The 17,166-nt window shown below is 39.3% G+C and overlaps 1 protein-coding gene across 3 annotated transcripts; it reads left to right on the top strand.

The window, feature by feature from the left end:
• The first annotated feature begins 325 nt into the window (after window positions 1–325).
• Window positions 326–13,475, top strand: ELF5 (E74-like factor 5 (ets domain transcription factor)). Of its 3 annotated transcripts, none has more exons than XM_009575967.1 (6): window positions 326–449; window positions 7,000–7,233; window positions 9,559–9,609; window positions 11,450–11,518; window positions 12,573–12,768; window positions 13,379–13,475. In XM_009575967.1, the coding sequence occupies exons 1-6, from the start codon at window positions 326–328 to the stop codon at window positions 13,473–13,475; spliced, it is 771 nt and encodes a 256-aa protein (XP_009574262.1). The 3 variants fall into 3 exon arrangements, with proteins under 3 accessions (XP_009574262.1, XP_009574261.1, XP_009574263.1); XM_009575966.1 differs by having other exon boundaries at window positions 11,372–11,518; XM_009575968.1 differs by lacking the exon at window positions 7,000–7,233.
• Window positions 13,476–17,166: the final 3,691 nt, after the last annotated feature.

Here is a 17,166-nt window from a genome sequence, read left to right as displayed (position 1 = left end):
TTATTTTATGGTTCATTCCTCACTCTTATTTTTGTATACATAAACTGCATTATCAAGTTCCTAGGGATGTATCGTTACAATCATTTTTACTGTAAATCTACCTATGGCATATTCATGAGCTGCATTATTCCTGAATTTCTCAGTTCCTTTCTTCACTGCAGTTTTCAGAAGATCATCATTAGCTTCAGATGAAGTTTAGGTGATGGTGGGCAATGGTACCTCATAGATCTATACATAAACAGCAAGGGAATAATGCCTGTAGTAATAATTTTGGTCCTTAATATTATCTTTTCATCTTCAACTAATGTATTAATGTCTTAAGGTGATGCTGGAGTCAGTAACTCAGAGCATGTTTCTGACAAACACCATGGTTTGTGATCCCCTGATGCCTTGGACAGCGTTATTTGGGACAACCAAAGATGACTATACCACCTGTGATCATCAGAAAGGTATGTAGATAGACTCAATAGAAAAAACCATACAATGTCAAAAACTCAAGGGTCATCTGAATTTAATTCATTCAAGACTAATAATGCAGCAAACAGGTATGGGTTCTGAACCTGCTGCTGAGCCTTCTACTATATGTATTTTATTTTCTAGTCTTACTGACCTTTTCAAGCGTATCACCTGCCATGCAAGCTAAAGGTGCACAGGAAGACTAGTAACAAGTAATGGCTTTAGTTCTGTTATGCATTGTTTTGAACTGATGTTTTCCCCTCAGTTGGAAAGGTGATACACTTAACGCAAGCAGGAACTTCCAAAGAACAGCATGGTTCATTAAGAGGGGGAGGTCAACTATGGCCTCAGATTCTTGAGGTCAAACAAACTCCTTTTGTTTACCCCATCTGCTTGAAATCCAGCATTTGTCACTGAAAACATTCCCACAATACAGAAATTCAGCTATATGATGGAAAAGTAATTTAATTCGGGAGATTTACAGTTCCTCAAATGCTCTGCAACTTTGTAATGAATATTAGTGACCAGATAAATACACACTAAGCTAGCAAAAACTAGGATTCTGAAAGCCACCAGAGAACTGCATGGCTGTAGAAATACATCTGTAACAACAGAAGAGTTCCCCACTGCAGAATTTGCCAACATGGCAATGTTAAGCATGCCATCCTCTAACTGTGCATATGGAAACCCTACGCTTTACCAGCCCACACAACTCATGTGGGGATCCCAGCTCTGTTTGAAGGAATTCATCCCAAATGTCCTGGTGTCAGGCCAGGTCCCTGTTCAGAAGATTAAGTAAGCGTACTTTTAGAAATCTTCTCCCTTCTAAACAATTGGTTTAAATTCCTAAACAGTCCTGATAATCTTTTCTGCACTTAGGCTGAATCATTCAACACATGCTGAAAAGAAAGGTAGCACAAGTCACTCATGTTACTAAGCCGAACTTTTGATGAGAATTGGGAAAAAATTATGTTTTCATGCAACATTTTTCTCTTCCAAAGCTGTTTTTGTCCTTTTATATGAGAACACTGCTAGTCTTATGGAAAAGACCTTTCCTGCCAAGGCACAGTTTGAGTAATAAAGTACAGAACTTTCTACATGGATTCTGATGGTGGCAATCCATGATAACTGAGGGCGTACTGTTTTGTTTCTATATTGCTAAATTTGACGTATGAGGTAGAATATAAATCTTCTTGCTGTATTTAAAGCCCTGCAGGAATTGAATTTTTATTTAAAAAAAAAAAAAATCATATTGTTTTAATATTAGTTTTCATTCCAACTTAGAACACAATTCTAAATTTCATTTGAAATCACAGAAATTGCAGAAAGTACTCTGTTTTAAAATTTCAACATGCATTTTTAAATATCTGATGTGAATCTAATTTAAAGTTAATTTTGGATCAGTCAGAACAATTCTTCTCCTTTTGCCTTGATTTTTATTATAGATCTGCCTGTTATTCAATCTTCTTCCACTTTTTTAAACAAAAAAAACCCCAAACACAAAACCCACAACACAGAAATTGAAATAATCCCAAGGGAACTTCTGATGTCAGCAGATCAGCATTTGCCAAAGGTAAAGCAGCCTGTCCGAGGCATTTTGACAATTTCTAGCTTTACTGCAGTCAGCTACTTGTTAACGTTATAAAGTCTGTGACTCCACAGCTGCGCAGCTCTGAATTCACCCAGGTAGTGGTGCAGCATATATACCCCAGCAATTCTGTTAAATTGAACTCCACTTGTAGCTAAGTGCAAAGCTCCCTCAGCTTTTAAGACACACAGCTTTGTGCAACAATCAGGTCAGACTGCCTCTTGCTAAGCAAAGCTGAGCTGAGGAAAGAATTAGCCAGGATAGGAGCTATGTTTCTTCCTCCACATGTTTTCTATTGCTCAATTTTTGATGCTTTTAGGCTTTCCAGGAGTCCTTCATGGTTACAATAATTCCTCTTCCGAATCAAATTTAAACCAACCTGTGAGTTCTCTCATCGTTTCTTCCACCACAGCCAAGGAGTACATTTAACATGTCTAGCACACACAAATAAAACCACCAGTGCAGTGCCACCAGCATTGCGCAAGCAGCCCTTGAGAAGAAAAGTAAGTACTTTGCTCTGAAGCCAGAGAAGAATGTAGGTCAGCATAATAACATTCAACCCACACTTTCTTCTGGTGACAATAATAGGCTTAAGGATTGTGATCCCTATGTCTTTTGAAAACCTGTTTTTTACTTGCTAGAAACAAAGTGGAAGCTCAAGGTTAAACAGATGAAAAACAGATGGCAAGACTGCCTAGAAAGAAACAGATGAAGACAACTGATTTACAGGCTATCGCTGGGCTCAGCTTCTGTGCTAGAAAGAGCATTAGCATTTTTATGTGCAAGCCTTAAGTAAGTTTCTAAAATATTTTCTCCAAAACTGCGAAATTATTCCAGCAAACCCGAGCAGAAGCAGGACCCTGGCTTAGAGGGAGTTTAGTGTGGGACAGTGCAGCCATGCCCATGTTCCTATGAGAAGAACTAAAAGGTTAATTTGCTTTTACGGTTCCCATGTTGGTCATTATAATGTTTTTATTTTCTGGCACCTAGTATATATCAGGATTTATATCTGGGGGGCATCTTTCTTTTTATATATAAAGTGGAGGAAGTTAAAATCTGTGACACTAAAAATATTGTGTCATTTTCATTTCTTCTCTTTGTTTTCCAGGTGAAAAAGGGAAAATAATACATAAAATACATGGAAATTTTATCTCCAAAAATTAAAATATTATACCTAAATGAAATATTTCTTTTCCAACGGACAAAAAGGAGGGCCAAATTATATAGGAATTATCTGCTTGCCCTATATTAAAACTGGGCTACATATAAACAGACCATCCAGTTTTGTTATGGTTGATAGCAGTATTTCCCCCCATTGTAAGCACACATACTGTATCAGCTTACCTACATATGCCATGCAGAAATCAGTGCATTCCAGGAAAATCTGGGCAGTTTTCAATTGGCCTGTGTTCCTGAACCTGCTTGAGACTTACTGCCTTCCACAGCTTTGTGTGTCACCACTGATAAAACCACATCTCCCACAAGGCAGGAGACTCATTTCAGCAGTGTCATGTTAGCTAGGGGACATGAATCAAGTCTATTGATTGAAACAACTCTGGTGCAGTCTGGGAAGATTATGTCAACAAATGCCATTCCCTGAGGGCTGGACACTGCCCAGCATAAAAGGGTTTAAATACCCAGGCTCAAGGAGAAGTACAATAAGATAGTCAATGCAGCTGAACAGGCAGTGGAAATCACTTTAAAGTGGCAGAAAGGGCAAGGTCTGAATTCTGGGTTTTCTTCTCCAGCCTCAGCTGCCCACCATCATCCTGCCAGGTATCCTCCTCCCCTGCCATCAGTCTGTAGTTTCAGGCACAGTTCTGGCATGTTCCTGCCACTGGGGGATCTACCTGCCCCCACCTTATCTTACTACATAGCTTTTGCCCTTATGTTTTTGTATGGTGGTATGAAATTCTACCTGCCCCTTTCTTTTTCTCTAAAAGAAATCCTGAAAGTCTTTCCTAGAGCCTTTGTCTTTGGCCAATCTTTTCTTTCACAGTGGCATAATACCTTGGTCACGTCTATCATTTAGAGGACGGGAAAGCTCCCTGAACGCTTAACTCTGGTATGAGAAATAAAAGGCAAGAGCACATGCAAAAGCAAGGTCTTGGTATCAGCACCTTTTAAATGCTCACCATATACAACAGTGCTTCAGAGGGCCCTAGAATATTAAAAAAAAAAAACAAACTGAGCCTTTCCAAAGCCAAAGCAAATAAGGAAACTAGACCAGATCAGTGCTGTTCCATGAAAGAAATATGCTGTGCCATTTGTATGGCAATATAAATACTGCCAGTGAAGCAGATATTTATCACAATCAAGTCAAAGTTTCAAGACCAATGGCCAAAATTCAAGATTATTCACTGTATCTGTGGAATGGCAGAATAAATAGTTCTGCTTTTCTTTCACGTTGCCTTAAGATAGAAAAAAATGAGCAATCCAACACTCTTGTACATAGAAAAACTAAGCCGTGACCTTGTCACTCGGCTGCGTATTGCACACAGGTACAGTGAAAGGGGTTGGCTTGCTGCAGCAGTTCACGGAGCAGCCTGTGAAACACAGGGATGGATTCATGCCCAGCCCCACAGGGAGGCCCCTCTGCCGGTAAATCTGTCTAGCTGAGGAGGTGGTGATATTCCAGTTTTCCTAAGGGGGGCTGGAGGCTATTGGCAGAGGATTAAAAAAAAAGTATGCTTGGTCCAGAAAGGGATCAATCCAGCCTTCTGCTTTTCTTGAGCAGCCTCTGAAGTTGGGATTCCTGTAAAGCTCAAGCCTAATTTTAAAGCTACTTTTTTTTTTTTCCTGGCAGAAGCCTTGTGAGCCTGGTGCTCCCAGCACTCCCATTCTTCCCCAAGGAAGCCTTCAGACTCTTACATAGCCGGTGTGTGCAGTCTGCAAGGCTCATAAAACTGATCCAATGTCAAGCTCATCTGATTTTCCTTTTAAATAAGGAGCTGAATAAAATCTGAGATTCAAATATCCTCAAGGTATGGGTCCCAAAAGTCAGACCCAGAGCTTCTGCCCACCTCTTGGCTTTGCTAGGATGTCACATAGCATCTCAGGGTTTAAGACACAGCATTCAGTATTACATTAATTCTGTATGTGCATACATATGAAGATATTTATAGCATGGGAATGATTGATGAAAGCAACCACAAATTCCTCTGTAAAATGTTAGGACTTATAATTAGAAGTATTAATTACTTTACAGAAGCCACGTAGGATGCAAAATCCGTATTTCAGTTATTCTGTTACAATTTCGAACCCTTTGAATTAATTTTACTATGGAACCTTATCCAGGCTATTTGCATTATTTTGCATTCTGAACTGGCTGTCTAAACAAACAATAGATACAATTCACTTGGCTTGCAGTGCTATCACAACCTATTTTAAATTACAATTTCATACAAGCAATGCCTAAAATCAGATGTTCAGGATTCATTTGAAAATGAAATAATAAATAATGGATGACTGGGCTAAGAAACTATGAAATATAAATCAAGTGTAAGATATTGTGAGATGTGAAAATAAACTAAACCTTTTCTGATTTCTTTACAGTACTCTTATTCACATTGCTTTTCTATTGCTATTTATTGTTCTATAACAGCGCCACTCCAGTAATATAATAAAAATTACAGATAATATATTCAAAATCAATTTAGAATCCTTAAAGCTCCTAAAGCAATATTCTCTCAAGGCTGGGATTCCTGTAACTGCTTAAGAATTTACCTGAGAGAAATTACTAGTCATCCTTAAAAGAAGCATATTGAGTAACGAATGAATGAAAATAATGATTCCAAGATCCAGACTTGAATTCTGTTTTCGCTAAGCATTATCTGAACAGATACAGAAAGGACATATTCTTGTCATTGCCTATAATTCTTCCAATCACCAAAAAAAGGTAGCTGCCTGTGCACAGACAGACAACAGAAGAAGACTGCAAGATTAGAGCTTCACATGCGTGTAGCAGTCTAGCTCACAGAAAGAAAAAGCAGAGCTTTTTAAAGAGTGTGCCCTATAATCCCAATGAGCCTCAATAATAGGAGCCTGTGTTTCGATTCTAGAGGAAAAGTGTTTGAGTCACAGATTATGCTTGTTACCTGCAGCATATATGTTTATCATACCAGGCCTAGATTTAACATCAGTAATAGTTAAAATATGTTTTTCTAGAAAAAATGTTAAATGTTTATTGCAAATATATACATATTTCTACACATTTTCCTGGTAACTGAATTGCTGAGGAGAGAAGCCTGTTAAAAAATTGGGCATTTAATTGGCAAAGTAGTTTCAGGTTACAATTGCCTGGCAGGTTTACTTAGAAGAACTTTCATGCTTCTTTTTATCTGCCAGAAATGTTTCTCCAGTGATAAGTGTATTAAGAGTAGTACATTTTTCAGTTTCTAATCTAACAAATAAATAGTCCCTACGACAACATTAACAACAATATTTTAGATGAAAGGAGTGAAAGAACTTGCTGGACTTATAAGAAAAATAATAATAAATTAATGGTATTTACCCATCTGCCACAGAGTGTAACTAGGTGTCTTTGAATGAGAGTACTTCCACATCTAAGACCCAAGGTTATTTTAGTCTAGGAATGCATCACTCCTTTTTATCGCAGAGTGCTAAGTTCTCACAAAGTCTGTACTCAGACCTTTTTTAATTTTTTTTAATTGCCATTTTAAAAGGCTCTTTTTTTTTTTTACATCTAAGCGCTTTCTCTTGAAATGTCTCACACAATTAATATGAATATTTGAAACACAAAAGGCTGTGACAATAGCAGACAGAAAAATGCAAAAGACAGGACTTGATGTGTTCTAGAGGAATAAGGAAGGAAGACTGCAGTCATAACAGAAGAAGGAAGAGGGATTAGTTTTGCTTGAAATATGCTTATTAAAATGAAGTGCACCATGAGTTTTGCATTGCAATGTTCCTCTTTCTTGTCAAATATGTTGCAGGGTCTTATTCTTTCTGGACATCCATCCACCCAGAATATTGGAGTAAGCACAACGTCTGTGAATGGTTGCAGTTTTGCTGTGACCAGTACAAACTAGATGCCAACTGCATTTCCTTTTCCCACTTTAATATCAATGGCTTACAGCTGTGCAACATGACCCAGGAAGAGTTCCTAGATGCTGCAGGCATTTGTGGTGAATACTTGTATTTCATCTTACAGAATATCAGGATGCACGGTTAGTGTTCCAGAAATCAAACACAAAACAAAAAGCATGGCATGTTTTGGTGTGAATTTCACGCTAACAGAAAATGTGGGATCCACAGCCTTGAGTGCTAAAGAAAGGCAAAATACAGAAGCTGCTTAGATACTCGTTGAGGAGCACACAGAAATATGGCAGGCAGAAGACAAGCTCAATGTGACTTTGGGCCTCACAATCACATGTAAACCAGACTTGTCTCTGTGAGCCAGTCAAATCTCCAAATAGAACCCAGCACTGCTCTCTCCTTGGCCTTTCTACTGAAACTGGTCAACCTGCATAATCTGAGGGAGGTTTACATCCTGACTGGATATAGAAAGAGATAATACATTGTTATTCCTGTAACTCAAAGTAGTGAAAGTTGCTCTGCTTCTTAAAAACTAAGCAAGAAGTTTTGTTTGATGGGGTTATTATCAGTGCAGTATGCACTGATAATCCACCTCATTAGTAGTAGGCTTAATGATGCTTTTGAATTGAAACAATTTTTATTTACTAATTTCAACCTTGTCTTGGAAGATTTATTACTCCTTAAATGAATTTAGGTTCAAAAACTAAGTTATTGACAGTTTTGTCTAAGTGAAATAGAAGCGAAATCTCTGCTGCAGATACCTTTTCTCTATATTTACTACTTCCCAAAGATTAATTAGCATGTACGCCAAGCTAGGGTAATTCTACGAGGGTTCATTGTGATCATATGAGCAAAAGAGTTTCCACTAAGCAGGGAAATTCAGAAGGTCATTTTCCTGTGCCCTAGCAATGAGAAACTGAGGAGCATTTTATCTGCTTGGAGCCCTCAACGGCTCAAGCCTTCTCCGGCTTAGGGGAGTATTTGACCAAACTGGAACCATAGGGCTGCTGGAAAAGGAGGAAAGGCTTAGGCGTGCAGGTCCTGGAGTGCCCCGTGGCAGCTGACACTGCCAGCGGTTCCCGATGGTGAGCAGCTGCCCGGTCATAACATGCTGGAGCTTAGCCATCCTTCTCTGGTCCCCTACCTACCTCTCAGCTGCCCAGCAGGGAGAGTGGCTGGCAAGGCACAGGGACCAGAAAGGGAGAAGGCAGTAGTGGAGGGTAACCTGGGTACACTGCAAATATGGGGGGGACAGGCTGAAGCTGAAAGGAAAAGGAGCACTGAAAGACTGGGAAGACCAGAGACAAGGCAGAGCATAGGAAAATATGTGGATAAGCCTTATCAAAATGAAGTAGGGTTGTGCAGTGACTGAGACTGTTGTCCATAGGATGGGTAAGACTGGGAGAGGTGACCAAGACTAGAGGCTGCAGGAAGATCAAAACAACCCTGTGTTTTAGGTTGGCATTGCTCTCCTGTGGCACTGACAGCCATCTCTGTCTTCCACCCAGTGTTCATGTATCATGTCAGACAGGCCATTCAGAAGGAGATTATTAAATGCAGGAGATAAGGATGTTATTAAGGGAATTAAAGAATACAGAGCTGGGAAGAAAAGCTCATTAAGAAAATTAACTTTTTATAGTCAGCGCAGAGATTGAACACTTGACAGTAAATTAAATACAACAGATCATGCATATTCACCTTTACATAAGGTCTGTGAGGAAAGGCAGTATGTGGTCCACTAATGCAAGACCTTGCCACAACATATGTAAGCAGTGGACCAAACTATGGCTGCACAAGCAGGCTTAATTCTAGCTTTTCCCAATTTTGCATGCCAGACTCATAACAGGTATTAAGTTCCTTGAATGCAGATTTGTATGTGCAATGCATTTATTTACATGTTGTGACTGTAATGACTCCTTTACAAAGGTGATACTGTCCTACTAATGTAGACAAGTTCCAGCCCTGTGAAGATCTGATTTCCAGCAGTAGAGATTTTTTTTACTTAGGGGAAGGAGGGAGGGAAGACTGCAGAAGTAGTTTTAAAGGGACAAGGGGCTGAACGATAAAGGACTAATCAAAGTGTAAAGAGAGAGAAAACGTGATATAGATGACAGCAAAAACCAAATGCAAAGGGACCAGAGAGAAAGGAAACTTAATACACATGAATCATGTGAATAGAGACATACAGAAACAATGCAAAGGATAAGAAAAAACCGCAAAAGTTAAAAAAAACCCCACAGACGTAGTCAGAGTAGTGGGAGGGACGAATCGTTTTAACAGCAGCAAAGTTGAAAAATTATTTCATGGTTTTATAGTCTGCATTTTCTACAGCTTCTATTCTGAGCTATATTCACAAGCAATGATGCAAAAGGCCAGGACTCGGCTTTAAATTTCAGTTCAGAAGTTATTCTTGTAAAGAAAAGAACTGAACATTGGCTGATGTTTTTCCCTTTTAGGCATTTCCTTTTTTACTGATGCAGAAGAAACAAAGCCATCCCTTAAGGACAGTAAGTAAACTTGTTTGTATGTAATAAGCTCCCTTCAATGGGAAACCTACTGTATTCAAAGATTAGCAGTATTTAGCAGTTCAAGAAATTTCTAAAAATGAAAAAAATCCAGACCATTTACTTCTTCTCTAATGCTTTTTCTGAAATACCTGCAGTATACAGAGAACTAAAGATTAGCAGAGATCCAAACATTCCTGAACTGGTATTTTGAAGGGAAGCAGGATCTCAGGAGCCTTTGTATATTCACTGAGTTTGCAAGTCAGGCACTGAGCAAAGAAAAGTTGTTCTTTTGCCATTCCAAAATGGCAGAAGCACGCCTTCATTTCCATGAGAATACTTCGAATTTTTGCGGGAGATGGTACAGCTGGTGGACTAATATACAGTAAGAAATACAGATACTGTTGATCCTAAACACAGCAAAGCTTGCTATTTATCTGCTGAGGAGGCAAATGGTAATGCTAGCAAAACATCAGGTGTCTGACTATGCCTAAGCACAATCAGAATATTCTGTAATCACTCAGTTCTGACCACAACCAGCTCTAATAGTCTAATAACTCTCAATCAGCTCTGGGGTATTAGTGCTTCTGGCTGGATTTACCTGCATTCTGCATTAGGATTTAGGCAATGTGGTATACTCCCTTGGTCAACCCCTTCAGCCAATAAAAGAATACTGAACAAACTCATTAACATGAAAACCTCCAGGGAAAAGAAGCAGTCAGGAAAAAATATATTCCAGAATACTGTCTTATCAATTCTAGCTGATGCTCTTTTGGGCCAGCAGCAGACTCCAAATATGCTGTGAAACCTTCATAACTGAAAGCATAAGCCCTTCAGATAGCCCTGCATGTACATAGACATCTTGCTTCTATCTTTTTGTGAATATTATGGTTTCATATGTAGCAAAATAAATTCTTGGAGGTCAGCTCTGAGAAACATAAACACAATGGGATATAAGAATATAAAACTGAGGCCCATCTTCACAAAAGTTCCCCTATTTTTGTTATTTTTAGCCCACTGCTATTTATCCAGTGAAATGGATATGTTGGTCTTCAGTTTATAATCACTCTCACAGGATTCCACTGATCACCCTTCTCACTAGGTGTGTAACAAGCAGATATAATTTTTTTTTTAATCACTAGAGTGGTGAAACACTGGAACAGGTGCCCAGAGAGGCTGTAGATGCCCCAACCCTGGAAACATTCAAGGTCAGGTTGGATGGGCTCTGAGCAACCTCATCTAGTTGAAGATGTCCCTGCTTATTGCAGAGGGCTGGACTAGATGACCTCTAAAGGTCCCTTCCAACCCAAAGTATTCTATGATTCTATGATTGCATACAAGCATTGTTAGCAGACTTGGATAATCCTCCCAGTTGCAGTCATTCATTATCCTCTTCTAATTGCTCTCTGCACCATTACAATATTGAGACAGACGCTATTGGTCACGTGTGCAAGCATGTGGTCTGCTGAGGCATTTTTGAATTTTTAGAAGCACTGCACAGCACTAAACCAAGAAATATTCAGGCTGCGCATTACGGAGGGGTACATTTCATCCATGCACACCATGCCAAATTCCACATGGCTACAGAATCCAAGTATTTTGAACAGAGCATTGACAAAAATTTCATGTTTTGTTGTTCTGCAGTCCATACAGTTGCATGTTAATTATTCACTTGGGTTTACCTTTGTGCTAGAGCTTTATTAAAGAGATAAAGTTAGTGGCTCACAGTCCCACTTTGACTTAATGTTGCATGGCATTTGAATAGGTGACCTTTTGACCAAGTTGCCACCAGAATCAGGAGTTCCTTCTTCACTTCTCACGTTATTCTGCAGTTCGGTCCCAGCCCGTGAGAAGGCATGCATGAGGGCAGGTAGCATCAACGGCCAAGAATGTCACAGTCATGGTAGAACAAGTAAGTACATATCAGAAACTCGAAACTCGAGTTAAGATTACACAGGCTATGTTGCTTTAATTCTTCAGCTCCATGTGGTTATCAAAAGAAACTTTAATGACACCACAAATAAATAAAATTTCACTGAGGTTTGGCTTTTAAGTACTGCCAGCACTCAACGATTATATTATGAGACTTGAGGTACTTGGCATTTTTCTTAAAGCCACATTTCCTTTTCTGTTTACCTTTTTAAAGTGCTTCTAGCTAGCTTAGTGGCAGAGTTACTAGAAAAACATAAGCTGAAAATAACCTAAAGGCTCTAAATGCAGAAAAACAAACAATAAACCTCAGATATTTTTATAATTGTCATTATTCTTATGTTGCTCTCAGGACTTTGGGGGGGTCTGACTCACAATTTTTAAATGCTTTTGGTCAGTGTTGGGACTGAACATTCATTTAACCCCCAGCACCTTGATTATCTAGTAACTAATCTGAAGTTAAGGCAACTGCTGTATATGACTGGCTCTTATAGTAGAGTCTCATTATTTATAGTACATCTGATGCTCAAACTTTTGAACTGAATTGAAGTAACAGAGAAGAGTCTAGCAATGCTGGGAAATAGGCTTTGCAACTCCTCATACTATTGTCTCATTTTCAGGGGAGCCAATGTTTTTTACAATCTTTCACTTAAAACACTTTAAATGAACTTGAAAATTGCTTTTAAAACATCAAGTTAAATACTATGTTGAAGTAATCGATGATCAGTGGAACAGAAGCTATGAATGACATAAACTTTACAAGACAGTAAAATTCACTAGTTTCTGGAGTAAAATACAGATTCTAGCATCATAGGTGTTTGCATGACCCTGATTTCTTTTTTTTCTGGAGCAAGTAATTTGAAGTCAGTGAGAGAGAAGCACTGCACTAAAATTTTGAAAGTTAAATTGAGATAAGTGCAGTTGGTTTGCGAGACTGACAACCCAATAACAAAATGTACTATAAATATAATTCTGCCTTAGTACTTTGGCATGAGTGATAAATCATCCACTAAATAGCTGTCTTCTTCCTGTTCAAGACCTGCAGAATTCTCATTTGTGGGAATTTGTAAGAGATCTGCTCCTTTCCCCTGACAAAAATGGTGGCATCCTGGAATGGGAAGACAGGGGACAAGGCATTTTTCGGGTTGTTAAATCAGAAGCTCTGGCAAAGATGTGGGGACAAAGGAAGAAAAATGACAGAATGACATATGAAAAATTGAGCAGAGCTCTCCGGTGAGTTAACAGGCAGCAAGGCCCCTCATTTCAGTTGACTTCTACCTCAGCATCCATTTTTCATAACTATCCTGAAAACTCAGGAGTGTGGGGAGAGTGGGTAGGTGGCGGGGTGTCTGGTTTTTTTCTTCATGTTTTTCTATAGGTCATGGGATAGCAACCAGTTTCCTTTGTTTCTAAACAATATCATAGCGCTAAATGTAAAGCGGTACAGAGTTGTAACTCTACTGATGACAACAAAGCTAACACACTTTGCTTCAGTTGAGAATTTTAGACTATGTTTGCCAAATGGCCCCCACAAAATGACAGTTTTTGCTGTAGCAGTGACACTAGTGGTTTCTTCTGAACTGTAGTAATCTTAGGGAAAAAATATAACCAGCCAAAGAACATTTCTTTATAATTCTTGTATCTTTCAAACAGTGGAAAGGATACTCAAAGGCACGTGGGAAAGTGTAAAGCTCTTTAAAGTCACAGGAGCAACTTAACAGAAAGAAAGGAGCTCTCTGTAAAAAAAACGATTCTTGTGGCATGAAGTCCATGTAAAGACCTCTTTTAATGTGACTTCTACTACTACTTTCTCCATTGTTTTTTTTAATTTTTCCCTCTGCAGTTACTATTATAAAACTGGCATTTTGGAACGAGTGGACAGAAGGCTGGTGTACAAGTTTGGAAAGAATGCCCATGGATGGCAGGAGAACAAGATATGAACTGCCCCATGTTTCCTCCTCAGCATGAAACATACCACAGCCTGAATAATCCAGCTGCAATGGACACTTGAGGGAGAGTTTTTCCGCTCCTTCTGTCCCCTCTGCCAGTCTGGACTAATTCAGTGTAGTCTGCTTCAAGAGACAGACTAGAGCAACAAAAACAGCACTTGAATTTTGGAGTTGTCTTCCCCTTTGTGCTGCTCAAGAGATTAAGATTAATTTTGATATTTAAAACCTCCCTGTCTCTCTCTGTCTCAGCCAGTATGTCCACTGAAAAGCATTAAATTCCTGCCCTTTTCACTGCCTTTTAAAAGAGATTGTTAAGGGACGTTTCCCAGTTAGGTTTCTACACTCCAGAATAACACAGAAAAGTCTCCTTCATTTCATAAGAAAATCACTTTTCTGATCCATTCTACTCTAAACCATTGCATTTCTCAGATATACTAGAAATCAGTATGTTGTCCAAAATGAACAGTTCAGTCCTCTCTATTTTTCTGGATTTAATATGTTCAGTCAACATAGTTAACAAAGAAATAAAACTCTATTCTCAATTATTTATCAAGCAGCTACCTCCTTTGGCTACTAACTCCATCTATGCAAATATATTAATCCATATATTCTTGACGTATTTGGCTTTTTGAACCTAAAAAGAGTTCACTGCAATTATTTATCACTGTTCCTTGTGCTATACTGGTGAGTTGAAATTGATCACACGATATCAATCCTGTTATTTGGCAGAATGTATATAATTTTTATTATAAAGAATTTTGAAGGAAAATATTCACTCTGTGAAATCCAAGTTCACTTTCTACAAATTCTCATGCATGTAAGTTTGAATTTTCTTTCTATTAACCTTCATTATGTGAATTCAATTCAATTTTGCATTTGGAAGAAGAAGTTCTGGAAAGGGTACAATCATTTGCTGAAGTATATTAATTTTGAAATGCAAATTACTATTTGTAGAGAGGTTTCTATAGAGCTTTTGCCCACACCTGTACAAACATAGGTTTAATTCTTCAAAGCAGCCCATGACATACAGTTGTACATATACCAACAAAAACTAATGTGTATTAAGTGCCCTCAGCTGCTCCATACAACAACTTCACAATAAGTAAACTCGTTAGAATGAAAGGTGGTATATGAAAATTCAATTGCGGTTTTTGAAAGCATCATAGCTGTTTGGTAGCTTTACTGACACTGTTTTTTCCACATAATGAATTTAAGAAACAATTGTAAATCCATCAACCATTTTAGGCCTACTGCAAGTGGCATTCAGGGAGTTTTGATGGGGCTCTGGTCTTGCTTTCCAATGGATGGCTCTGCAGCATGTTATTCCACATAACCTCAGTTCACTGTTGAGTTTCTTTGCTCCTTAGCCCTAAAAGTCTCATTCTTGCAACTCAGAAAACTATGGCAGTGTCTGCAATAGCAATTGCATTTTACAGAAAACATTTGCTTTAAGAACCGGGATTATCAAATTAAGTGCTGCTGCTGCAATACCATTTTAGGTTAGTACCATAATACACAGGGTTAGTGGCCAATGGCTGGGATATAAGATTGCTGTTACTGACTTTACAACCTGGATCATGTCCCAGCTTCATCTCTACCCACCAAACATTACACTATCACTGAGGTTTCTTCCAAAAATTATGCATATCTGTTTGGAGATCCTCCTCTTATTCCTGTTTTTCAACCATTTGTTTGTTTTTATGTGCATAACAACTACACACATTCTTCCTGAGAGATTATATCCTTGAGGATATGAATATGGTGTAAAGGGCTTACTGTGAAAAAATGCTCTAATTTTATTGCAGCTGCCTATTTCCCAATACTAGACAATGACTTTGCTAAAAGAAAAATTATAAGCCACAACCAAAACAAATGCACAAAACCCCACATAAAAATGTTTCTCAGTCTATGGCAAGACATTGAACTGAGGGATGAGCACTTTCAAAATATATTTTACTAACTAAAATGCACAGATGTGATACAAATATATTCTGTTCAGGCTGCCTGCACGAAAAATTGCAGGAATTACCTTGTGTGTTCTAGTCTGATGCTGCTCAGCCATCATCATGGATAAAATCTAGCCAGGTGGCCCTCCTTTCGACCCATCCTCTGCCAAATCAAAGAAAGATCCATCAATCACAAGACCCTAATGCAGTTACGCAGATTTACTGTAAATATGTTTTTAAAATGTGAATGACTGCAAAAAAACTACTGGATCTGTATAGTTTCCCGCTAAGTGCAATTTGTTAACAAAGTGAATGAAATATTTCATACACAAGATACATGGCTTTTTTCCATTCATATTTTCCTAACCCATACCAGAGGTGCCCCGGACACCTCTGCACTTTTATAAACAGGTATCTATGAACCAAAGACATAAAAGTTTCAATAGCCCATCTTTTGCTGTTTTTCTTTTGCACATAATACCTTCATTTTAAAAAAAAAGCTGCACTAATGGATCATGTTATTCACAAGCCGTGTGGACTCTGAAGCATGTGTATGCATAGCCTCCTCATACAGCACACTGGGGTTAGCAGGTACCTCTGAGGAGGATGTAAGAGTGCACCAATGCCTACATTGCTGCTAGAGCACGTCAGGGCCAAGGGCTCCAGCGGCTCCCCAGGGCCTGGCAGCCACGGCCTGTCCCACTGCACCAACTGGGAGGAGGGCAGCACCAGCCCCGGGCACCGGCTACCTCCCCAGGGACATGGGCCTGTAGGTGCGGGTGAGAATCAGGCCCTGAGAGAGTAACCAGGGTCAGAATGCAGGGCTGTGGGCATAGGGACAGGCCAAGGCCAGCCTGGGCCATCACTAAGGGCTCTGGGCTGTGGGCAGGATGAGGGGAGGTCATAGGAAGGGACAGTCAGGCCTGGTGATACCTTCAAGCAAATGCACTAAACTGTTTCTTCAAAAACATGTTATAACTGGCTCTTGCTTCATGCCAAGAACAAAAGTACGGAAGACAGCCCCATGACAGATAACACCATGAAGAACAGTTTTCACTGGGATGAAATCTAATCCCCCATATCAATCTTCTCCCTGCATGGCCCAGTCGGGCAGCAGTAGCTCAAGACTAGTACAGCCCAGATGCCCCCCCATCACAGCTGCCACTGCGCAGAAACCCCTGCCTCACTGGTCCTCGCCTAAATGCCTTCACTTGCTGAACACACTGGATTAACTCAGCACAAAGTTATCCCACGCATTATTAACTACTAGGCTGGGCACACAGCATAAAACAGTTTGGGAGGGCATGGTCTATTTGGGAGGGCAGTACAGTTTAGAAAGAAACTGAAAAAAATCTGAAGTAGTCTTAAAAAGGGTCAAGTGATGTAAATTGTTATGGTGTGGCAACTCTAATGGACCTAAAATAGTTTATTCCAACCAGGTCTGCATACGATTTCAGCCAGGAACAAAGGTTACCCAGCTGTTCCCCCCTGCTCATGAATATCATGTACAAACACCAAAGCAACTTAATACAGTCCTCCCACAGCAGATCTTGCTTTTATTCCTAAGACTGAAGTACCACAGAAAAATGTACAGCTTTATTTCTCATATGGTACCTCCCTATACCACTGAAGCATATACGCACAACAGATTAAAGAGCTTAAATGTCTCAAACTGTGGAAGCATCTCTGGGTACTTTGCACTGGTGCTGTTGTGCACTGGGGGTGTTGGGTGCTGG

The sequence above is a fragment of the Fulmarus glacialis genome, unplaced genomic scaffold (genome assembly GCF_000690835.1).
Source record: "Fulmarus glacialis isolate BGI_N327 unplaced genomic scaffold, ASM69083v1 scaffold51514, whole genome shotgun sequence".
Taxonomy (NCBI): Eukaryota; Metazoa; Chordata; class Aves; order Procellariiformes; family Procellariidae; genus Fulmarus; species Fulmarus glacialis.
This window is presented reverse-complemented; position numbering and strand designations above follow the sequence as displayed.